At 39.4% G+C, this 25,458-nt stretch overlaps 3 protein-coding genes across 4 annotated transcripts; 1 reads left to right on the plus strand and 2 right to left on the minus strand.

Moving 5' to 3' along the window:
- Window positions 1-902: 902 nt before the first annotated feature.
- Window positions 903-6,752, minus strand: bag3 (BCL2 associated athanogene 3). The gene is made up of 4 exons (XM_020094260.2): window positions 6,348-6,752; window positions 3,600-3,935; window positions 3,118-3,468; window positions 903-3,010 (listed from the first exon to the last, which is right to left on the minus strand). The coding sequence occupies exons 1-4, from the start codon at window positions 6,516-6,518 to the stop codon at window positions 2,093-2,095; spliced, it is 1,776 nt and encodes a 591-aa protein (XP_019949819.1). The 5' UTR covers window positions 6,519-6,752; the 3' UTR covers window positions 903-2,092.
- Window positions 6,753-10,264: 3,512 nt separating this feature from the next.
- On the plus strand, window positions 10,265-19,285 carry tial1 (TIA1 cytotoxic granule-associated RNA binding protein-like 1). Of its 2 annotated transcripts, XM_020095822.2 has the most exons (12): window positions 10,265-10,465; window positions 10,862-10,958; window positions 11,177-11,275; window positions 11,389-11,443; window positions 11,533-11,620; window positions 13,349-13,424; window positions 13,691-13,799; window positions 14,824-14,919; window positions 15,050-15,134; window positions 15,392-15,515; window positions 16,167-16,309; window positions 16,768-19,285. In XM_020095822.2, the coding sequence occupies exons 1-12, from the start codon at window positions 10,437-10,439 to the stop codon at window positions 16,889-16,891; spliced, it is 1,125 nt and encodes a 374-aa protein (XP_019951381.1). In that variant the 5' UTR covers window positions 10,265-10,436; the 3' UTR covers window positions 16,892-19,285. The 2 variants fall into 2 exon arrangements, with proteins under 2 accessions (XP_019951381.1, XP_019951397.1); XM_020095838.2 differs by lacking the exons at window positions 10,265-10,465; window positions 10,862-10,958; window positions 11,177-11,275; window positions 11,389-11,443; window positions 11,533-11,620 and adding an exon at window positions 12,845-12,919.
- On the minus strand, window positions 19,284-25,243 carry pkd2l1 (polycystic kidney disease 2-like 1). The gene is made up of 15 exons (XM_069538950.1): window positions 24,827-25,243; window positions 24,421-24,534; window positions 23,397-23,524; window positions 23,044-23,297; window positions 22,737-22,961; window positions 22,421-22,649; window positions 22,163-22,333; window positions 21,887-22,068; window positions 21,672-21,792; window positions 21,486-21,584; window positions 21,283-21,404; window positions 21,085-21,202; window positions 20,856-20,989; window positions 20,604-20,745; window positions 19,284-20,413 (listed from the first exon to the last, which is right to left on the minus strand). The coding sequence occupies exons 1-15, from the start codon at window positions 25,113-25,115 to the stop codon at window positions 20,294-20,296; spliced, it is 2,448 nt and encodes an 815-aa protein (XP_069395051.1). The 5' UTR covers window positions 25,116-25,243; the 3' UTR covers window positions 19,284-20,293.
- Window positions 25,244-25,458: the final 215 nt, after the last annotated feature.

Raw genomic sequence — 25,458 nt, forward strand, 5'->3', positions numbered from 1 at the left:
ATTATAAATCAAATAACAAAGAATAGTCAATTCTGATGTAGATCTTTTGTAGAGAAAACCCACCAGTCGTGTCTCCACCCATGTAGGATTAATGGCACAAATATGTTGTCAGTTATGACTCAGTCGGGCCCTGGGGGAGAAAGCACAGAGCAGCTGAACTGAGAAAGCGACTGGCTCTGTCACTGAAAACTCTCAGATCGTATAGCTAAACACGAAGAACAAACAAACGTGCATGGAAAAACGTGTATTCTATAGAAGTGCTTATACATGTACACATTCTGTTCAGGTTTAGATATATGTACATAAGGATCTTCAGGAGTTGTAGATAGTGTAGATAGTCAACTGGACTTGTGTTTCTTGAAAATGTTTCACGTCTCATTTAAGAGGCTTCTTCAGTTCTGTTCAGTGGCCAGTCATTAATAAGTGGCAAGCCCATAATAATTTGATAAAAAGGCTGTAAATGTAGTAAGGAAATAAAGTGCTGAAGGAATAGGGTAATCAATCAGTTTGGCAATTGGCATGAAATGTATTAATAACTGCTTTGGTAAGTCAGTTTGAAATCAGAAATATAAAACATACTCTAGATCCATCTTTTTTCTTCATCTCAGGTGATCTTAATCTACCAAACAAGAAATGTGATGTCCTTGGGCTTTGGTAAATTACAATGTGTGTTTTTCACTATTTTCTGACATATTGAAGAATAAAGAATAATTGGTGGATTTGTAAATATGTAACGTAATTGTTCTTTGTAGCCCTGCAAATAAAGAGTTAACAGTACATCAGATTCTCTCAGAATAGACAAATAATATCATACTGCAAGTGTCCTAAAACTAATACTTACAAAATAAATAAATCAGTCTCTGTCGGCAAATCATTTATGAGGACCCAAATATTAGGCAAAATTCATGTCAAATACATTTTTATTTTCAATCATACCAACTAGATTGACCTGCGTTCAACAATGCAACAGCCTGCTACTCATAAAATGTGATCAATACCAAGCCACAATCTATCACTTGTAAGAGTGTGTTAGGCAGTGACACTACATTACAGTTGTCATTTGATTCTATTACAGTGATACATTACTACACAAACAATCAGGGTCATCAGAAGAGTGATTTTGAATGATTGAAGATTTATAACTGACTGTAGTTTGGGCATTTTCTCACAGTTGTTTTTTTAAGGCTTTTAGGCCATTTATTTCAATGTCAGTGTTATTGCAGATTGTGGCTTTGGTAGTTATACAAGGAAAATTGTGACAATCTTCAGCTGTGATTCCTAACTAGCACTAAGTGCTGATTGTCTTACATTTCAAGTAAGATCCTCACCTCCATTTGTCATTATACATTCGTATATACCAAAATACTATATAATGATATATAAATACTGATATAATTTTTTGAAATAACAAGTAAACCAATGCACATACAAACACTCAAACACATCAATCAAAAATTGTGTAACTGATATATATCAATTGTAGTGCTGCTGAACGTTCAGCAATTTCAATGATGGCAAAGTGCAAAGATGGCGAAATCAGTAATGCACCATAAAGCAGCGTCTTACAAACATATTCAGTGTGTTGTGTGATAAAGCAGCTCAAACATGGCCATATGGCCATAAAGGGGAAAATATTTCTCTTAAAGCCCCGAATGTTTGCACTCGTGTTCTAACTAATGAGCTGAGTGGATTAAGAAAAGCCCCATACAATATTTGATCGAGACGAAAGGCAACTACACATAACATTTCTTAAGAAAATACCTCTAGTTTTCTTCCATTTAGTGATAAAGGCCTCTTATTCAAACTTTAATTTGACCAGAAATTGTTGTCAACACCTTGATTATGACAGCTGTCTTATTATGAAGAGATTGGCACCACATAGAAGGCAACAACATTGGCTTGAAGAAGATGATTGCACTGAGCTACCATCAAGTATGTGCTGAATGGCAGGAAATACCAACACTGTTAATGCATGCAACTTCTACAAATGCTGCAGATAGAGGAAGAGGAAAGTTAGCCAGAGCTGACTTGTTCACAATCAAATATACAGCATGTTATCTTTCTCTCCTCTGGATTATGAAGTGTGCAGTCATTATGATATCTCTTTTGCCATCTCAACATTCTCCTTGGTGATCATGCTGGGATCTCCTTTCTGTGTCAGGTTGTCTCCCTCCATTGATGTGTCGCCAACAGGTTTGGCTGGCTGCTCCTCCAGTTGCTCCAGTTCTTCTAGTATGTTCTGAACACGACGGACTCCATCCCGTCGTGCCTGCCGTACATCTGCACGACCCTCTGGGTCCACTGAGTCCAGTGCTAAGAGCTCTTTGGTCAGCAGTTCCTCAAGCAACAAGTACCTCTTATCATTCTTCTTTCCATCAAAACATTTCACCTCTTGCTCCAGTTTAGCAACCCGTTCAACTATCTGCTGTACCTTAGCCAGGCCTGGGTGGATTGGGCACTGAGCAGCATGTTCAGCCTCTACCTTTGCAGGTGGAACCTCTGGGGGAACAGCCGTCATGTCCTGGGCTTCTGGTTTCGGAGGTATTTGAACCGTGATATCTGCAGTGTGCTGCTGTGGTTGCTCTGGTTTCTGGGGCTGCTGGAACTGTTGCTGCTGCTGCAGTAACGGTTCAGGCTGCTGAGGCTGTGGAGATGTCTGAGATGGTGCCTGCTGGAACTGTTGAGGTTGCTGGAAGTGTTGAGGTTGCTGGAACTGATGAGCCTGATGGGACTGCTGAGATTGTGGGAAATGCTGAGGTTGCTGGAACTGCTGAGGTTGATGGTACTGTTGAGGTTGATGGAACTGCTGGGGTTGCGGGAAATGCTGAGGTTGAGAGAACTGCTGAGGCTGCTGAGGCAGAGGCTGTTGGAAGAGTTGAGGTTGTGGAGGCTTTTGGATGTCAGCTTCCGTGTGCAGTGGCTGGGGGAGCTGCGTGTTCTCAGGTTTCTGCTGCGTGCTTTGTTGTTCCTGTTCTATTTTCTGAGTCGGTTCTCTCGAGAGGACATGAGCCTTAGGAGTTAAAAAGAATTAACAATCTAGGTCAACCCATACTGACATAAAAAATATTTTTCAAAATAGAAATAAATCCAAGTGAAAACACACAAAAGTTAAATCACCTGTGGTCTGTCTCCAAGCACCTGCGTTACAATGGGTGACTGACTTCTGATATGAGGTGGGAGATGAATAGACGCAGCATCCCGATGTTGAGGAAGCAGTACCGGAGAAGCCCTTTCCCTGGGAGGCTGCATTGCTGCAGAGTAGCCAGGCCATTCGTCTGTCTGAAGGCGATGAAAGGGCTGCTGGTGCTCTTGGTAAGGGATGCGTTGTGAGTAGACAGAGGGATTAATCTGAGCCTGTGTTTGTGCTGGGCCTCCTCCGCCCTCATGGATCACTGGGATAGGGATGTAACCTGCTTGAAGACCTGTGCTGCTGGGCCGTGGGGGTTGGTGATGCGGGGCAGTATAAACCTTATGAAATAAATAAAAACATTTAACTGAAACAGTAAACATTCACTTTTTCTTAATTTATTTTTAATTTAAAGAAAAACTACATACAACATATATTTCTGCATTCATTTTTTCTTCTCGCCATGACCCACCTCTGCTGTTTGTGGAACAGGGGAGCCGACCTTTCCAGGATCAGCGGAGCAGCTGTCTGAAGGACCGTGTAACGGTGATCTCGGCCTGCAGTGGAGCACTGGTGTGGGGGAAGGTGTTCGCCCGTCACTTCGGATATTCTGTGCAGTGGTTGGCTGGATGTAGGAAAAACACGGATGCTGTTGCTGCCTAAGTTCTGCGCCCTCATGGAAGACTGGGATGGGAACATAACCCGGGCGAAGAATCGGGTGCTTCATCTCCCTCACAAAGGTCTTCTGAGTCTCCTGAGGGCTCGGTTCTGGTGGGATGTTGGGTCCATTTGCTGATACTTCTCTCACCTGTAACACAACAAAGTATATTTATATGACGTTAAATGAAAACTAATGTTGTTACAACAGTGAATATCAATAATCATTTTGTTTATTTACAACACCAGCTCAGACAAAGGACAGCAAATAAATGAAATTGTTCTAAGCAGTTGGAGGACTTCATAAGTAGCAACATGTTCTTTACATATCTTGAAGTTACTTAACCCCACAAATATTTAATAGACATTATTGGTGAATATAGTGATGTCATTTAACCCTACAAACTTGGTCAACATTATTATCACTTAATGTTGGACAATTATTTACAATTTAATGAATATTCTTAAATATTTTTTGGTGATTTGTTCATTTTGTGCCAATACAAGTTATACAATTTTCAAAAAACAAATACAATTCTTGAGTAATCTATACAAGCTATTTTTTTTCTTATGGTTGAGTAAAACATTAATTTAGTCAACTATTTAGGAACTAATTCCTCTGCTAAGAGGAATTACAAAACATACATTCAAAACAGAAATTAAATATCATGAATTCAACAATCTTGTCTGAATAGGTGCAGCTAAACATGTTATCTGAATGTTTTTACTAACATACAACGAGATGGTTTTAGGAGCCTGAAGGTATTTTAAAAGGAAAGTGCCCTCAGCCCAGAGATAAAAGGTTAGAGTTCAAAATGTAGCATTTCCACAGAGGGATGCCAAAAGTATCACCTCTCTGAGCATTTGATAAATAGCTTCTGATTAACAAGAGACTCTGGTGCATTTGAACAACCGCTGCACTCGTGTTTGATATTTTTGCTCACCTGGCTGTTTTTCCTGACTTATCCCCCCAACAATAGATTGGCACACCCTCTGAACTAACATGTTGTTAGCTTCTCATCAGGCCAGCATGTTATTAGCTAATTATTTTGTCATAAACAACGGGAGAAGAGAGAGAACTACTGCTTGACTCTGCAGTTGGAAACATTTAATGAGGAAGAAAGAGTTAATGTTTGAATTATTTTTGTCTAAACGTTTGTCTATAGGGCTGAGTAATAAACAATAACAACAAGCAGTAATATTTTCATCAAAACCAGCATAGGAATAGCTCAATATATATCATATATTGCTTATGCACTGTGAAAGATGGTGTCACATATCAACTTTAATGTTGTAATGTTTTTTTTAAATGTTTTGCTGTTTATCACCTTCTCTCAGCAGCAAAAATCAGTTTTCAAGGCTTAAAGAAATAACAATGTGACATTTTTGTGATAATTGTGGATATCGACTGAATGTTTAATTTTTTGCCATAACCCCCAGCCCTGTGCAGTAAGTTGAATTGTGTTCCTGATGTCAGTTTTCTTTGACCAGACCTATTCATCTTCTGAGGTATGCACACAAAACTATTATAATTACAATATTACAGGGAATACAAACAGCTCAGTATATCATAAAGTAAGACACTGGCAAATTGTAAAGTAAGGTAGTGGCTGGGGTTTCCCGTTCCTGGGTGTGAAACACACCAGGAACAACACTGTAAATTTCCATTAGCCAAAGATTAACTATTATCGTTATAATTATTTTAACAGTTTATCAAGTGAGTACAGAGAGACACAAGCAACACGTCAGCTAGTTTAGCACTCTGGTTTATAAGGATATATTTGCAAAGTGACAGGCTTTCCTTCTCACCATTAAAGCAACCATACAGACGTCTACAGGTCTTTAATAAGTAAGCCAGTGGCGAGTTTCCCCTCAAAGACAAAAGTTATGAATAAACAGTGAACGACCCTTTGCCCTCTGCCATTTCCGCCCCAGCACCATTGCACCAATTTTATCCCCTGACAGCTGTGTCTTTGAGGCAGATTCGCCGGGACACTAACTTTGGACAACGGTGCCATGTCTCTGAGACGAAAGATCAGCAGCTGGCGGCGTGTGGAGCTTCACGTCATCCCCGCAGACCTTCGTATTGCTCTCGGATCATGAATTATTGAAACACACGGAGTCGGACTGGCTCCACAGGCCAAAGTGAGCCGGACCAGCCTCAATCCATGTAAGGCAAAAAGTTTAACGCGCGCTGGATGTCGCGGTGTGTTTTGCCACCACTGGACAGACACGCTATTAAAATAGTGGAAGCTGATCGTAGGTACAAGCTGCAGCGGAGTGAGTCATCGAGTAATAATAACAGTGTTGGATCATGTCTCGGGAACATAGCGGGGTTGATCAGCCGGTATAATGGGCTCATGAGCTGCCTGTGAGGGGGAGGAGACGGTGCCGAGCCAAAGCAGGCCTGCAGTCAACAGGGTTAAATATAACAGTGATGTGGCGACACGCAGAATTCAGCAAAAACACGCACTGAACCGCACGTAGCGACACGTGAGGAGATCCGCTAAAGGACGAAGCAACTTTATCCAGCAGCTCTTCTTCTTCTTTTTTTTTTTTTTACCTTTTTCGTGTCGTGTCTCGGGTCATTCCAGGTTGTCGTGCGGTTGTTGTGGTCCACGAAGAAGGGCCATCCCGTCTGCGGGTCAATCTTCACCTCCCAGCCGAGCGGCAGGGGCTCGCTGTCATTATTTGCCATCGCTAGTGTGGGCGACTGTGTCTTCATGCCGTTCATGTTGGCTGGCCGTCGACTACTGAGACATTTTTATACGGGCGACGGACGCTTTAAAAGATTCCTCCAAGTGACGTGGGGAAAGTGGGCTGGAAGTTTCTCGAAATAGCCGGGTTAATGTCGGGGGCGGACGGCGCTGGATACGCGATGGCACGGCTCCTCCAACTTGTTATGGCGCAGCAGACCACCCTCTCTCTCTCTGTACGCAGACACAAAGTGAACCTTTGCTCTGCATTCATTATTCATCTGGAGAAGGAAGGTTTTTACTGCAGCTATGGCGGAAGTGACAGTCTCATATCCACCTGCTGCGTTTTACCATGGGGCTGGATGGAAAGCTCTGGAGAGTACCCGAAGCCTCTGACTTGGACATCCGCATTCTTTCAAGATGCTTTCAGACATGCACTGAACTCTCTGGAGGGAGATATGAAAGAACGCACATGTCTGAACCAGAGGCTTTGGACTTTCTCTCGAGTTTCTGAGACCAGATCTCAGGTCTTAACTCTGGATATAATGAGCACATGTGAGAAAACAGCAGGAGATCCTCTGCAGGATTCACTGAAAAAAAATAAAAACACAACAGATCCAAAAAGCGGTGTCATACATGGTAATAAGGGCCAACGGCAGTGTGGATGTGTTCTAAACAAACACACAAATTAAGGTTCAGTGTGTAAGGTTTCAAGTTTTATTTGTCATATGCAGTTCACACAGGGTCAACAGTTCTATGAAAGGTGTTGGCAAGAAGAAACTGGTCATCTCAGCAGTGCAATAGTTAAATTACAAGTACAAATAAAAGGTGACGGAGCCAAATATAAAATAAGTCAAATGCAATACAATACAAAACTATATGCATTCAAAGGTGCTTGGACTTTAACGGTATGGAGTGTGTGTGAACAGTTATTGCACATGTGTATGTATAGTTATTGCACCGTGTGTGTATCAGTAAGATTTTGGTAAAAGGGATCTATTACAGGAAATTGAATAGAAACTATTCCTAGTGATGATTTCACTGTGTTATCATCTAAATTGTACAAATTGATGTTGTCAATTTAAATGCAACTTCACCACTAGATATCACTAAATACTTCACACTGAACCTTTAAATATAATAATATCACTTAATATGTTACACCATGCCTTTGCTGTCTGCGCCACCTGTGCAGAGATTTCTGTTTACTTGAGAATCCACTGCTGCATTGTTCATGTTTGAAAGGCAAACTCCAGACAAAGTCCAGACCCAACTCTGCTGACATGCTTTGGAGTTCAAAATGACTATAACATGCAGCCCCTCCAGAGAATGTTAGGATCCAGAGTTCAGTGCATGTCTGAAAGCAGCTTGAGAAATATACACCCCAACTTTTCTGGGACTCCCCCTCAAGACTGGACCCCCATATTGAGAACCATTCTCTGTGGGTTAGACAAGGGAATCCCAAGTTTCTTTCTTTCATAATAAAAGATTCCTCCAAATAGATGTACTCAGACTCCCACATGATAAATCTTCTCCAAGGGAACCCAGTCTGCAGGTTTGCTATGATTTGATACACAATTATGTAACTATGTGGTGCCGAGATACAGTGTGGGCACTGCAGTGACACCCCTTATGACAGATCTTAATCACAGGACTACTATAAGCTTCATACTATAAGGGAAATGTTATCAAAGTCATCCTCAACTGGCTGGAAACCATCACATGGATTTGGACATTACAGCTGAAGACAACAGAACCTACATTGCATAGCGTATAGAGACAATTTCTATAAGGGTAAACAGTGTAATCTTCCAAAGTCCCCATGGACAGGTGTTTGTACAGGGATATCTCATCTCCATAAATACTTTCCAATAGGAACAAGATAGGGATTTTATAAGTTACTGTATTGTAGTCACACAATAAAGTACCAAGATTAGTATGTTATAGAATGTGTGTCTGTGTGTCAGTGACACAGTTACACAAACATTTTTTTATTGTAAATTTTTGGGGAGTGGAAAATGTTCCTGTCAGGCCTACATTGTTCTGTTGTATGTGTTAATATTTGATGGCTTTAGTCAGCGGAACCAATAATAGTGATGCATCACATTGACAAATGATCACGAAGATTCATCATTTAGCAATGATGCTGAAGTTTCCAGAATATGTTAATGTCATGCTAAGACTAAGGGCATCTCTTTTGAAGCCTGGCAAACCAATGCAGACATGTTTTCATTAACCACTCACCACCCGTCCTGCCTTGGCCCCTCTCAGAGGGTCTTTAAATGGAGAAACACAAACTAGAACCACACACACTTGATGTGAGAAGTGACCCAGATAAACCTTTAGTGTTTTGATAGAAAATCTCTGGACAATTAATATTGTTTTGATAAAATTTCAATGAAAGTACTTCAAAATAAAATTATCTGTCAAAATGTTAGTGGTAAAACTACTAGAACATTATGTATATTATTATCTTTGGCGTCCCCTAATGCTAGTATCAAAATGTTTTGCTATACTGACAGCAATAAATGCTGGGTATAAATCTATTTATTGTGATAAATATATTCAGTAGTCTTACTCAGCTCATATTTCCACATATTGAACATACATTAAAATTCTTTCTCTTTATTCATTGTATTTTTTCCTTTAGCTGATATATGACAGTGGAAAGTGACAACAACGAGGAAGGAGATAGGTTAGACCTGTTTTCATCGTTTCTGTTAACATATTTTTTTATTTTAAAAATATAGGCTACAAATATAGATAGATAGATAGATAACATGTATCTATTCAATCTGTGTAAACTTTGACATTTTTTAAAATGTATGTAGAATATACGAATACAATTTGGATTCTGATCTTGATTTGGTTTATTGTCATAAAACCCATGATTCAGTTTGCACAGTGAGAAAACACAGAAGTTGTTAGTCATGTCATGACGTGATATTCAACACATGCTCTAACTCTGGCCTTTACTCTGACACTTGAGCTTAGTTTCCAGAAAGGTTCCCTCACAGTCCTCCTCCCCGGGTGGTGATGGGAAAACAGGTGTTGTGAGTTCTGTCTGCCCGTCGAGAAATGCATGCACCTCGCGGGAGCGCGCACAGCCACAGCGGAAAGACGCTACCGGACATAAACAAATACGGAAACATACAGTTTACTCTGGTTTGTTGGTGTTAGTAATGGAGATAAATGATCTATGATAAATGATGAAAATATTAGTTGGTAATTCACGAGTAAAATGCATTATTCTACAAAGCAGATTTTGAGCTTGCTGAGATGTGAACCCCCTCACATTTTCTCAGATTTATGAGAATTGAGTTAGATTTATGAAATGATGTAAAGTCAAAACAGCCCAAAATATCAGCTGGTAACAGTGTCTGATGCCAAAGCGTCTGAAAAAACTCCACAATCGAGATGATATCATTTTAAATCAAACTTTAAAGTAGAGATGGTCACGTCTGCCTTTCCGCTGTAGCTGTGCGCGCTCCCGCGAGGTGCATGCACTTCTCGGTGTGCAGACAGAAGTCGCAACACCGGTCATTAAAAACAAGCCTACCCTTGCGGTCCACTTCAAAATAAAAGTCTCTCATGCAAATGACTTCCAGATATTGCAAAATGTGTTATTTTACTGGTAATTTTGTTCGATTTTAAGGCTTTTGAAATAACTAATCAAATTACCCACTTGAGACACAGCTATCTAAAACAAAAGTATGATTTCCTCTGATTCCGGTGTTCCATGTTTTTTTTTATTTTCCTCACCCTGACCTCGCCTGAGCTCCTCATCACCCACGTTCTCTCGGCTCTCAGCGTGACGTATGTCCTGGCGCCCGGTTAGTTAGCTCCATAGCTAGTTAGCTAGTTGTTGTAGTTGACAGCGCACACTGGAGTCGGTAAGCGTTAGCTAACCAGCTAGTAACTATCGTTTCCTGCCCTGGTGACTGTCAGTACCTGCCATGGACGACGATAGCTACCCTAAAACCCTGTAAGTCATTTTATGTGGCCTGAAAGTGTCGTAGCGTTAGCTTCGCTAGCGTCGGCGGTAGCTGGTAGCTAACTTAGCTAGCCGCTGTCATCACAGACATGGTGGATATTATGGAACAACATTTACATTCAATGCTTTGCTAACACCAGGGTAAATCATGTAAAGTTGTTTAAAATATAATGTATATGTAAGGTGAGCGTCAACTGCACTTAATGTATGGCAAGCTAATGTAAATTACGTCACATTGATGATTCATTATCGATCGTCACAAGCTAACACCAGAAGTAATCTGGCTGTGCGTCACTTTGTCCGAATTGTGTCACTGTATTTAACAGACTTGTGTTACCGGTATCAAACTGTAACAGCTCCCATTAAGAAATCATGCTCCTCCTCCAGGTATGTGGGAAACCTCTCTCGGGATGTGACTGAAATTTTGGTTCTGCAACTCTTCACCCAGATTGGACCTTGTAAAAGTTGTAAGATGATCACAGAGGTAAGCCAAAATTATGTTGAGGTTGTATACTTTCTTTTTCTTGTGTGACCCCATTCCATGCCCCACCTTCCTCTTGGAAGGTTAAAGACAATCTCCTCCACTCTTTAGAAATGTAAATACAATGAAAATGGGCAATTGTTACGATTTGCAGTCAGATCACAGTTGTGAAATGATGGAACACACCTCTTGAGCTGCTGTGTTTGACTTCGTCCCTGCAGCACACAAGCAACGACCCCTACTGCTTTGTGGAGTTCTTTGAACACAGAGATGCTGCTGCAGCCCTCGCAGCCATGAATGGAAGGAAGATATTAGGAAAGGTAGGCCAACTTTTCTGATCTACAATGGAGAGTGAGGATACGCATGTCATTGGTGGTCAGAACTTCCCTGTGATCCGTGTTGTCCAACACAGTCTTGAACTCTCTGATTTCAGGAGGTCAAAGTAAACTGGGCAACCACTCCAAGTAGCCTGAAGAAAGACACAACCAGTAAGTAATCATCTATTGATTCCTGCTCTACTCAAACCATTGTTTACCAGAGAATAATACATAATTACTTTCCTTTGTTTTTTTTCTAGATCACTTCCATGTTTTTGTGGGTGATTTGAGCCCAGAGATTTCCACCGAGGATGTCAAGGCTGCTTTTGCACCTTTTGGGAAAATCTCGTAAGTTTACACTGAAAGGGGATAATTCTTTATTTATGTACAGTGCAATAATGTCATTGCTACAATGATTTTGTTGGACAATAATAAGGTTATATTAATATCTCCTGTAAGCATATGCCAACTAGAACCATCATCTGTTGCTATGTTTACATGCATATGACACGGGTATTGTCTTAAATGTAAATTAATATAAGGAAATTCAGACCGTATAAAAATAATTTGGGATTTGTCATGATTTTAAACACTGGTCCACAAGAGCTGGCATCCTGAAGATTGTTGTTCCTCCTCAACAGTTGAACAATGAAAAGATACGGTCTGATTTCAAATGAGTTTTTTTGGGGGGGGGGGAGGTTAAAACAATCATTGGGTTTAAAAAAAAAAAAAAAAAACATTGGGACACCCTGTCTTAGTGGTCAATGCTGAACTGCATTGCACCCAATTCAACTCTAACTAAGAACCTTTCTGAAATGTCACCCCCTTCTCCTTCTCCTCCTTCCCTCTCATTTAATTTCTCTGGTGGCTATCCAATAAACGCACTCAAGAATGACTATGGAGAAACATATTCAAAGACTGTAAAGGGGAAACAAAAGCTTGTATTTTAAATTTAGTAGATATCAGATATTTAATCCTATTTTTATCATACATATTGTTCTGTCATTAAAACACCTTTGACAGATTTGAACAAACTCATTTAAGGATTACAAATTATTACAACACGTTCCTATAGGTTTTCCAGTACTTACCTGTGGATATTTACTTCTGGTCTGTTAATTGTTTCTATATTTAAATGGTGTTAGCTTTTAGCCTACTCTTGCTTTTCCTTACCCATTTAGGGTGTGGTAAGTAAACTGTGCAGTATGTCAGCAAAATGTAAGCTGTATGTTGAACCTGAACAGCTTTTAGTTGTGCGTCTCATTGAAGTAATAGCACTTTGGTTATTTTACAGAAATGCTCATAGGATTGGACAGGAGCTTGAAGGCTAACAGCAAGGAACTGTGCACTCTGGAGACACAGATGTAGTTTTTTCTCTATTTATTCCATTCTTTCCATATGTCATTATTTGTAGATATGTATTAACATGACTAAGCTTAGATTAACAAATTCCAATAATGTATCCTTTAAATCTATGTTTAATTTGTCTCATCTTGATTTGCATAGTGTTGTTTGTAGTGTAATGATCCTCTTCTAAAATTACTGAAAATGTCAATTTCTTAAAATTTGCAGCTCCCCAAACTCCATACTCCATATTGGTGGTAAAGAATTGACCAGGAAAAATAAAGAAATCTGTTAACAGGCCATGTATGCCTTTTAATTCCTTTTTTCTCTTTTGATATTTTCTATATATACATATATTTCTATATGAAGGAAGAGCACCAATAGCAGATTTTAAGAATGCATGGTAATCCATAGAATCAGTTCCTTTTTTGAATTTAAATCAGTGTTGAGAGCATTGAACAAACAGTGGTGCTCAGAGGCAAGGATCCATTAATACATCAGAATTTATTTTTTGAATATAGGCTGCATGTATTTGTACTCTTTGTTTTTTTTGTGTTGCTTTGAAGTTACATTTTGAGTCAGTGCTCAGTAAAAAGTCATGATAGCTAATATACGTTAATGTAGGACAGAGTAGAGGATTCACAGTTCAGTGTGTTTTGCGTGGTTCCTTTTTAAGTTTGAAGCATTTCAACTGAAAAGTGCGCTGAATCTGTTTTTAACGTTTCCCTGCAGGGACGCCCGTGTTGTGAAGGACATGGCGACAGGCAAATCAAAGGGGTATGGATTTGTGTCCTTCTACAACAAACTGGTAAGGCTCCAGTGCAAGAACACAGACTGAAGGTTATTTCTATTTTCTGTTTATTATCTTACCTCAATGCATTTACAGTCATTAATGTAAAATAACTTATACCATTGTCACTTAAAATCATCTAACATTACATTTTACATGACTATTTTGAATTTTACATTGATTAAAAATAGTAATTTATATCTTGAGAACTGATTGTGGTCCCTAATACTCGTTACAGAGGAAAGTCAAATCCAGTTGGGTAACTGTTTGATTTGGATTTATAGGATGCAGAGAATGCCATTGTCAACATGGGGGGACAGTGGCTCGGAGGACGCCAGATCAGGACCAACTGGGCAACACGTAAACCACCAGCTCCAAAGAGTTCCCAGGACAGTAAGTTTTAAACGCAACATTAATTGTACACCATCACAGGGAATCGCACTTATTTTGGGTGATTACAGCTCTTCTCATGAGGGTGTTGGAGTTTACAGACTGTTTCTTTGCTACAAATGACAACTTTATCAGTCCACTGACCTTACAAAGACACCAGACTGAATCCAGATCAAATTCATTACAATTTTTTCCAATGTCTCCAGTATTGAGATCTGATCGAGATTCGATCGCTTCGGCTCAGGTCACATTCTGCTCTTGTTTGTGCTGGTCCCATCTGTGATGCTGTTATATTGTGTTTTCTTGTTGTTTATTTGGTCTCATATTCGCTCCTTCCACAGGTATCTTGAATAATGTGAGGATTAAGGGGAACACTGCATTGTGTCTTTACTGGTTATTGCTACCTTGCTGGTTTGGAACAATGATGCACGATTATTATATCCGCCCATGTAGTTGTTGTATGTGGATTGACAATGCAATTGCATTTACACGTGACAATTTGTCTCTGCAGAAAGTGTTTTGGCTGATATGATCACTATCAGTCCTCAATGGTTGGTTGTATTTGCACCTTTAGTTTCATATCATCAAGCCATATCAGCCTGCATTACAATAATTTAAAATAAATTTTTGGGGTAAAAGTTCTGCCCAGAGCATGAGTCTGATCTGCCACAATAAGTGAAAACACCAATGTTGGTGTGCAGAGACCAAAATAAAGATTGGAAATTCAGTCTTTGACCTGAGGCAAGTGTATGAGGTGACACGGTGACAAAATAAGATTAACTCGATTTTATTTATGTGACAATATTTTTGTACAGCTTTCAGAAGATATTTATATATACTAGATATCTTTGAGAGTGCTTTGGTTATATGGTTTTGATGAACACGCATCAGCATTAACTGTTTTCCGGATGTAGATAATTTTGTCATATATTTCATTAAGCACATCTTTGACTTAGTTTTGATTATATGCCCTAAAGTTTGTGTATTATTATTTGAACCTTCCTTGAATGTTTTGCATTTATTTCAGATTGCTCAAAGCTGCTGAAGTTTGATGACGTATTGACTCAGTCCAGTCCACAGAACTGTACCGTGTACTGTGGGGGGATCCAGTCAGGATTATCAGGCAAGTGTCATGTTCTCTGAGGAGCCATTGCTAGAATCCTTAGTCATAGTAGTCTAAATACTTGTAGAACACTGTCATCAAATAACCACAGAAATAACCACATAAACCTGTTTCTGTTTTATTCCATCAGAACACCTAATGCGACAGACCTTCTCACCTTTTGGTCAAATAATGGAAGTCAGAGTTTTCCCAGAGAAAGGATACTCTTTCATCAGGTAGCGTTTGAGTCTGTTACAACAGTTGGCCTCTAGATGTCAACACAAGCACTTGGCATGACTCATGACAGGCCAGTTAATTCCACACTCAGTGACAGTGGCCTTTTCTATCGTGCCTGTCTTCACTGCAGTGCTTTTACGACAGATCAGTTACATCAGAGTTTTAATGCTATTTATTCTAATTTTAATTTTATTTTCTGAATTGCCTGATAGAAATGCTGGGAGATAACTTCTAAACTGCTGTTATTCTTTTTAAGGTTTTCCTCCCATGACAGTGCTGCCCATGCGATTGTTTCAGTCAATGGCACAGCCATTGAAGGACATATGGTGAAGTGCTACTGGGGCAAAGAATCTCCTGACATGGCGAAAAATCCACAGCAGGTAGGGACAGTGTCACCGATAATTCATTTTGTAACTTGAATTAGCGATGACAGTAGAAAAAACAAACTACAAAGGTCTCTGATCAGAATTGAACCATGGACATTGCAGTCGGTCTTTTAACACATAAGCCATAAGGACACTTGGAAACTGTGAAATCTTTGATGGTGGATTAGATCTTTAATTAACGCTATCAGACGAACCTTGGTTTATAGGCCAGACTATGAAACGGAAATATGACAAATCCCAAGATATGTTTGCAGAGTTAAAAAAAAGAGCAAAATTACTTTTCTTGTATTAATACTATAATCATCTTGCAGAATTTATATTATATTTTCCTTATAAAAGGGAGAGTTCACCCAGAAAAGAAAATTCAAACATTATCTACTCACCACTATGCCGATGGAGGGGTGGGTAAAGTGTTTGAGTCCACATAACACTTGAGGAGCCTCAGGGGTAAACAGGGTTGCAGCAGAATCCAAAGCTTCAGACGTAATAAAACAAAAAACATAGCATGTCTCCATGCTGCTCATGTCATCCAAGTTTCTGCAAGCCCCAACATTCATATTTTATTTCGGGGTGAACTATCCCTTTAAGCGTTGAGGTCACATCTAATAGGACAAATGTTCACTTCTTCTCCCTGCCTTCACTTAGGTTGAGTACAATCAGTGGGGACAATGGAACCAGGTCTATGGAAGTCCACAGCAGCAGTATGGCCAATATGTGACCAACGGGTGGCAGGTTCCCTCCTACAGCATGTACAGCCAGACATGGAACCAGCAAGGATTTGGCGTAGAGTGAGTTTTACTCTGTAGTATATATTGAATTTTATATATATATATGAATGATACATTTTGTCTGTCACTATATACATTATACACTAAATACCTTCAGCTAATGTCTGATGATGAATTAGACTCTGGGGTAATGGCAATATTTTAGTGAGTTTAGTGAATATCCAGATCAAGACTGTCTTACAGAGGTGTTGGTCAAACTAAAAACAGAAGGCTTCCAACCCCCAAAACGTGTCCCTCACCTTCAGATTCTGCATATTTACATGATGAATCTGTTCATAGAGATTTTATTGTACAAACCGTAGTAGTAGAGTTACACCATTAAATACCTCAGAATCCTAAGTGATACAAATGGAGGGCTTTTCCTGCATGTACATGTATTTTACAACACAGCTCATCTTTTTACACAGTGGCCACAAGTCACACTAACTGCTGTAATCATGTATTTGCAAATTTTGCAGGCAGTCCCAGTCACCAGCCTGGGTGGGAAACTTTGGATCTCAGTCAGCCCAGGCTGCAGCCCAACCTGGTCCAGTAATGTCCAACTTGACCAACTTCAGCATGGCTGGCTACCAATCACAGTGAGCTGGCTCTAAACTAAGTGTAACAACAAGGAGCAATTGTGAAGCCTTCAGACCACACAGCACTCTTTCAACTGGACATCTTTGGTAACAGAGGGGCAGGGGCCATATTCACAAAGCCTTTGTAGCAAGTAGTTGCTCCTGCGCTAGTAAACTGATTCTTTTAAATGACTATGTTAATTTGACTTAGAACTTCTTTAAAGTTTATTTGATGATAATTAAGAGTTCTACTATGGAAAAGTGCTCTTGGGCATCTGAAGTAAATCCAAACCACCTGACTATCTGTCCAGCCTTGTAAATGTTTGGCCCAATGAAAATCATACCTGGTCTGTGACAAGAGGATTTGCAGCTTTAAGATGCATACTGGATAGGTATCTAACAGACAGACTCTTTGGTGCTTTTCCTCTCATCACATCATATAAGTTGATAAATGGGCCAAACCATCAAAAAAAGAGCTAAATTGTTTCTAAAAATTATAAAATCCCAACAAAACAGATTTTATTCTGTGAAGCTAAAAGCACATTTAACTATAAGCCATCGTGTTACTCCAGCAGCTCACTGGAATATGATGAGGATTCAAATCCTCTGAAACCTCAAACTTTATAACGTGTTAAACTATTAAACTATAGCAATATCTGCCCTCACTTTGCCAATATGGTTTTGTAATATTTCTGTGAAAATATGTTGGCTCGTTACAGACTCGTCAAAATATTTACTTGTCATACTTCGGGCATTTTTCTCTCATTTTATACAACAGAGGACAAATCCACACAGGTCTTCATACATTAATTTTTGTAATATATGTCAGTTTTTTAAAAGGCATACATTGATGACAGTATTCTACAGAACGTATGATCAGTTATCATGAATGTGTGCAACATGATCTGCTTCAGTTCATACAAGATCTAAATTTAGTCCTGTTTGATACATTGATGAAAATGCTTTGTGAATAGAGGCCCTGGAACCATAGTTTACCTTTCCAGTACATGTGAAAAGACTATTTGTACAATAAACAAGGCTTTAAAGGAGATTATAGCGCAAATTATAGCGCAATGTGCTGTCTCTTGGGTAAATTTTGTGTATTAAAAAAAAAACTTTCACCTTCATGGCTCTCAAAGTAAAAACAAATATGTTTTTCATGTTTTGTATCAGAGTGATCAGTATGTTCTTTGCAGACTTTTGATGGATTTTACTTTACACTGAAATGTAGCCTAGGTAAGACTAATTTATAATCCTGTGTCTCAAAGCAAAGGCTATTTAGCACATTCTTTCTGTACAAAGAAAATATTGTTAGAACAGTGCAACCCCCAAACTTTGTAAATTTCACTGATTGTGTGTGCAGATTCTGGGGCTGGTTTCCTAGAGGAACATTGAACTTAAATATTTTCTTCCTGATCCCTTCCTCTTGTTAACCTCAGTTAAATTAAAGTTATTTCTTTCTGATGGCTCTGAGAGTTTGCAAAAAACTGAAGACTCAATTTATCACAAAAACCAGCCCCTTAAGACATTGCATCATGTTTTACATCATTCAAAATATTTTCAGTGGCCCGTTTGTGTTTAAAGACAAAAACGTTTACACACACTATAAATTGGGATTGTTTTAATTTATACACATTTGGTGGAAGTGGAAGGTTTTCTAAATGTCAATAATTTGTCAGGGCCGCATTCTCTTTTGCCCTTTTCCTTATTATTTCGCAGAATGTGTTTATATAGCCCAGGTGAACTATTAAAACATTCCCTGGCAAATTGGGACAAGATGATTTCTCAAACACATTCTGCTATTTGGATTTTATTTACATATGTGCCATTCTGTACAGTGTACCACACTCCTTGAAAGCTCACTCTACTCCTGTCGTACTAGCCAACATACTTGATAATGTTTTTGTTACTTTATTAGAGCGGGGGTTGTTCATTTAACAAAACAGGGTCATGTTTGCTGAGTGTAAATATAAACCTTGATCACAGACCTTCATGAAACTTAATAAATAATGTACATACTGTAGGTAGAATGTTATGAGATAAAATGCCATCATTAAATTTCAGCAATATTATTTATGCATAAGCCTTAATTGATGTGCTGGTAAATTCAAACTTTGTTATTTGCGGAGGCTCCATTACAGATCTAAATTCTTTTCCACTGTGGATTTTCCCATTTTTAAGTCTGTGTGCCATTTTCAGGACGTAGCAGGAGGCAGGAGAAGTTTCAGCTCGAACTGCACGCTTATGACACATGCTATATTTCTTGCTTAAAATGATGAATGTATTGGCAATTTGCTTTTATGACGATAATACATGTACATTGAACAACAGAAGTGATGTTTGATAATAAAGGATGAAATCAGTTTTCCATTGAACAGAAAATATCAAGTCACTTCAAATAAAGAAACATTTCAAACTGCTCATTGGTACATTAATTATACACTAATAAATTGAGCTTTACACATTAATTCACTGTAAACTTGTCTTTACAGGGATTCTAACAAACATTGTAACTACTATTAAACTCAGATTTGTATCATCTGAATGATAAATTGACTACACAGCATCAGCTTTTTATACATTTGCTCAGAAAGTCTGCTATTCTTTTTATTCTGCAGTACCATTGGGTCATATGAAACCTGAATGATGACAACCACATTTTTTAATATCCAGTCCCACTTGGACAAATAATATGTCCCTGATCCAAGTTTGTTGTATTTAACAGATTTTTCTAAGAGCTATAGATTCATCACGGTTGCCCTGTTACAACATGAGGTTGTTAGAGCTCAGGAAGCTGATGAATAATTACTGACTCATCTGTATAATACAGAAACATAAAAAAATATATTGTAGAATTGTTTTGATGATCTCACTAAACTACAAGGGGCTGATAGTTTCAGAGGAACTGCAATAAAACGTATACTTTCATAAACATTACATGACGAAAGCAAGGCAAACATTCATGTCCTCAGATGTAGAGTGGCATCTTCACTCGCTAATAATAGATTATATTGCATAACTGTTTTTCTTCTACGCTACAGTTGAAATAAATGTATATTCTACAACACTTAGAATATGCAGATTTACATTCTGGCCTCACGATGTACATTGTAGATCTATAAATCTGAGTTTAACGACTTCATTATATAAGCTCTAGTACGACACCTAGGAAGCAAATTCAAAATGTATGTGTACAGTATTTACATGTTACCATACAATGAGTGGCTGAAGGAAAGTGCTACATTTGGAAAATCATACTGTTGATCCTGTGTTGTTCTTATCGCCTAATTGTTGTTTTCAAAGCGAAGACTTTTTACTTTGAATATAGAGAAGTTGTGCAGCACAAAGTATTGTTGGTGAGTGACCCATATACATTCTCATGTGTAAACTTCCAGATAACCAAAGATTCTGTTTCCAAGAAGGTTGATCACATATGACAGTCGTAAGTGGTGTTGGTACGAAGTGCTGCTCTCCTGAATGACAGATCAGCCTTCGTACCTCTGTCCACACAAACCAGGATGCTCCTATCTGAGGCTGCATCATCATTCTGGACAGAGATAAGTGAACATTAAACATTATTTATTTATTAGAAAAAATATATAAGAAAATAAGTTTTTATCTGAGATTAAGAAATTTTCCTTATAATACAGTTACAGAGTCTTAACATCACTTTGAGTCTTCTTCGTAAATTTGATACAATAAGATGAAGGAAATCTGGAACTTATTTCCATACTCACATCATTATTGGTCGCAGACAGTTTCTCTGCAGTTTCGTTCCCATTGGTTTTCTCCTGTAATCCCAGTTTCTCCATGATCAACTCCATCCTGGTTGAGATGCCTGCCACAGAGCTTTCGAGTTGGAGAACCTGTCCGGTCAGTCTTTCGTGATCATAGAAAGAAAATTCAGCTTCTCGTTAATGCTCTTTAATGAAATAAATGAAAAAATACTTAAAGACATATCATAGGCAAAATGTAAAAACTTCTCCCACTTTAGAAATTGCTCCTGATCCACAAAGATTTGACCAGAACGGTTCTTCTGCTCACTGGAGGTCACAGCAGGCTTCTCCAGTAACTCTTTTTCGTAATTCATTCCAAGATCGTTGAGTTCATCGCTGAGAGCATCCTGACAAAAAATTGGAAAAACCACAATGAAAACACTCTTGTCTGCAAAAACCGAATGAGAGTGTTTTATCACATTTATTGTGTATAGTCACAAACCCTCTTTTCCTCCAGCTCGATTTTCATCCTTTCTTGTTCAGCCTCGTCTAGAATTTGGTTCCCATCCCGGTCAAACCTTGAGAAGGCTGCTGAAATTTCATGATCGGCATGTCCCATCCTATGAGATCATCGGAGCAGTGAGGGTTAACTTTAACATTAACGCTAACATGTGCCCCTCTTGAATATTTTGTTACTCACTCTTTCAGAGTTTCTCTGAAGTCCTTGAATTCAATTTCTCCAGATCCAGAGCGCAGTGCTTTCTGAACATCTGATATTTTCTCCTTTTTGAGTTTCAACTTCATAAATGTCTTCATATAGCTCTGAATCACAAAAATAAATCTTTTTTTTGTAAAACTATAAATTCATAAATTCTACTTTTACATTCAAGTCCTCGCCTTTACCTGTTTGATGATGTCCGTAATCTGCAGTTGATCTTTTTGGGATGAGAGCTCCTCCTTGACCTCAGAATATGTGTCGTTGATGATGGCCAGAAACATGTTCTGAGAAACAAATGCATGGGGAAATGATGAGGCTGCTCATTTGTGGTATTTTAAAGTCAGACGTCTTGTAAAACGGAAACGACTTACCAGCAAAACAAAGAAAACAAAGAACACATAGGTGACAAAGTAGATCGGCCCCAGAACTCTGTTAGCACGGTCGATGGCATCATAATTAAAGTCTCCGAGAATAATCCTGAACTGTGTGAAGCTGCAGGAGGAAAAAGAAAATGAATTCATAAATTCATGCTCATTCAGCCTATTTAATTCTCTCCTGTTGAGCTGTCGTGATTGACACCACTTACATGCACTTCACAAAGGTGCTGAAGGAATCAACCTCTGTCCCAAAGAGCAAATATCCAAGCTGAGCATAAGCGAAGAAGACAATGAAGAACATGATGGCGAATCCCAAGATGTCTTTAGCACATCTTCCCAGTGTGGAGGACAGCTGAGTCATGGTCTTATTAAAGCTGATGTACTTGAAAACCTACAAGGATAAGAGGAATACACACATTGTTTGGGATGACACCAACGCTGGGTAATAGTTCCAAGTAAGGAGATGAAGTAAAAGATGTCTGTACCTTGATCCATGCGAAGAACAAGTTCACAGCATTCATGTTGTTGTATTGTGTTTGCCAAAACGCCAGAAATTCAAAATCAGCATAGATATCAGGTTGTTCCAGGAGTTTGCCAAGCAACTTATCCACTTTGACGGTTCGGAAAATATTGAATACGATGGCAACGATGGCGAGCTGGGAAGGAGAACAATTTTTATATTTTAGGGCCAAGCTAAATCAGAGAAGATTACATGTTTGACTCTACACACTGCATTTACTTACCATTATGACAACAATGTCGAGTATGTTCCAGATGCTTCCGAAGTAGGATAACTTGTGTATTTGAAGCTCAAGCATCTCTTCCACAATATAGTAGAGGATGAACACGCAGAAGACTATCTCACAGCCGAGGATGAAGTAATCCCAGTAGGTGATGTAGCGAATCAGTTTGACTGTTCTGATCTGGTAGGAAGGGATTGCTCCACCTGTGGCTGGGAATTCAACTACCAACCTGAAAGATGCAGATTAAACTTTGATTAACCAATGAACGGGTACAAACTAATGGGTAAAGTTGTTGCTTTTAATTGTGCACTTTTACCTGATTACGCAGAACATGTTGATGTTTGCATTGTAAGTGGAGAAGTCGATGAAGACTGCTCTGGTTCCTCGGTCCAGCCATAGGTTGTCCACCAGTTCCGTCATTATGGCGGCGCTCTCCTCTTTGGTCCGACTCAGGTCTTGATAGTATCCTGCTCCACTGTAGGTGGTCAGCAAGCCCCAGTGAGAGGAACCCTTGATCTCTTTCTCTGTGTGGTAGGTCCAGCTGCAGAGGAACAAAAGAGCATGAAAATAACCAAAGAAAATAGAACAGTGTGTTCCTGTGACAATATTGAAGAGGGGCTTACGCAGTGCCGTTAATGAGACCGAAGCAGAGTTCATCCATCTTTTTCTCATTGTAGACATCATAACATCCTGTGATCTCATCTTGGAAGTCATTGTGGACCTTGCAGGAGTTGTTCTTGATCTTGATCTGCCTCATTCTGGGAACTCCCAGCAACATATTCTCATAGTAGATGAAGGACTTGTCTCCGCTGTCCAGGGACTGGTTATTGTACCATTTAGTCCAGTAGAGGCCATCCAGCAATGGGCCTTGGGCATACTGTTCATACAACGAGAGGGTTGATGTGCACAGATTAAAATATTTTGTGCTTTGCCACTGTGATTACAGTGGTGGAAATTAATTTGGAGGAAAACTCACAATCCAGAAGTCGGACATGGTGCCAATGGACTGAAACATAACCCCATTTTCACCGCCTGTATTCACAAACAGGTCCGTCATGGCTTTAGTGTAATAGTAGGTGCTCGAACTGGTCATACCGTACGTCACTGAAAGACAACATGTCACTGTTAACACCCAATCACTGATTGCTATCGGTCTTTGCTCAGGCTCAGCCCTAAATGTTGCTCTATTGAGCAGTCCAAGATAAGACAGCTCAGAGACAGACACGCAAAAGCCTCAGTGAGGATTTGTTTGGCAGTGTTTATGTCGCTGCTGTGGAATAGATCCAGATTAGAGGCTGTAATTTGTTTGAAGAGAGGGCACGCTGGCTTGACATAAATGGCCTCATTAAAGAATGTAAATCTAACCCAAACAAAGCAACAATAGACGAGGCCTAAAGCTCTTATCACTAAAAGGCAAGAGAGCAGTGTCCATGTCCCTTTCACTCTTAGTGCTCAGCTGGACAATGGCTTTCAGGCAGAAGGATGGGAAGGGCATTTGTGGTAGGCATTAAAGCAGGGTGTATCAACAGTCCAAAGTGCCCTATACAGTAGCATCCTGCCAAATGTTGAGCAGTGATCAGCGTTGCTTAAAACAAATAGTTGATTGGAACATACTATAGTAGGAATAAAGTACATAAGTACACAAATAACAAAGAAAAGATTCAATTTACGTCATTATGAACACTAATGAACTGAGTTTTTGCCCACTTTATGGGTAATTAATATGTTATAATCATATATTTAGGGTAACAGTGTGGGAAAGTGATTTCAGTAGGTACCATATACAAATTAAGCATTTAAGTGTAAAACTAAATCTAATTTAAGTATCAGAACTTAAAATATTTTTTTAAAGATGTACACAACTTCCAATGTCATTAACTTGGTAAAATTACTAGCAAATACTGTTTAATCAGGGAACAGTTCATAGTTTTGGAGTCAGTTTCGATTCGTCATGATAGATGAGAGGCAAACATGTTAGATGGTATGAGTACATAACTTACAGAGGCATATGTCCACCAAGAACACCAGATAGACCAGTAACTCCCGTAGCGTGGTTCGGACAAACAGCTCCCTGTTGTCAGAGGTGTTTTCGGTCAATGTTGTGCCCCACAGCCCTACACACAAAATATCAATGTACTGTAAGTCATCGGTTAGGAACACAAATGTATGTCTGTAGGTTGTTTGTAAAGACCTGTCACGAAGAGGGTAACTTTAATCAAGGAAAGCCAATGAAATTCTTTAAAATACCTTTTTTAATTAGTCAGCTGGACAGTTCAGACATTTTAATTAAAATATAAAATTTTGCAGTGCTAATTTTTTGCCAAGCTCTATCAAGACTCATGCAACTAGTAGTGCATTTCGGACTACAAATGTAATGTTAAAGTCAGCAGAGTGATTTCTTCGTACCTTTGATAAAAGAGCAGCAGCCTCTTTGTTTCTTCACCACACTTTGCGCGTTGGGTAGTGGGTCCTCAGGTGGATGGTGGAACGGGCTGGGGGCGTCCACTTTGTACATGCTGTCCATGGAGCCTTGGAAGAGAGGCTGAGGGTTGTAGATGGTGCTGACAGCTCGAGGCAGGGGTGGAGGAGAGCCACAGTAGCCCTGGTTCACCCAGGCACCATTGCCCAAGCTGTCCAACTCACACTCCACCTGCCCAGTCAAGTGGCTGTCGGCCCGGTTGTTCAAGCACTTCATGCTGGGTTACGCTGGCGTTTTTGAACTACTGGGGTTTAGGTCAGAGGAGACAGTGAATCACAGCAGTGTGGGCCGCTTCTGAACACCTGCTGGAGGGATGATTATAAAGAGTCGGATGACATAACCTTTGTTGAGGGAGGAGCTGCTGGTCCTCTGCTGGAGCTTTTGTAGTCTTGAGATGGAGCCGCAGTTAAACACGTTTAAGTGATTACATGTGCTGTTGAAACGCAACATTGACGTCCTTGTGTCCAGTTGTTTATGGACACATCTTAACACTATTTAACCAATAAGATCTCATTCTTGGCTGTTCTAAACTCAGGGACATTTTTTGATTTTGTTGTAC

Source organism: Paralichthys olivaceus, chromosome 14, assembly GCF_024713975.1.
Source record: "Paralichthys olivaceus isolate ysfri-2021 chromosome 14, ASM2471397v2, whole genome shotgun sequence".
Lineage (NCBI taxonomy): Eukaryota > Metazoa > Chordata > Actinopteri > Pleuronectiformes > Paralichthyidae > Paralichthys > Paralichthys olivaceus.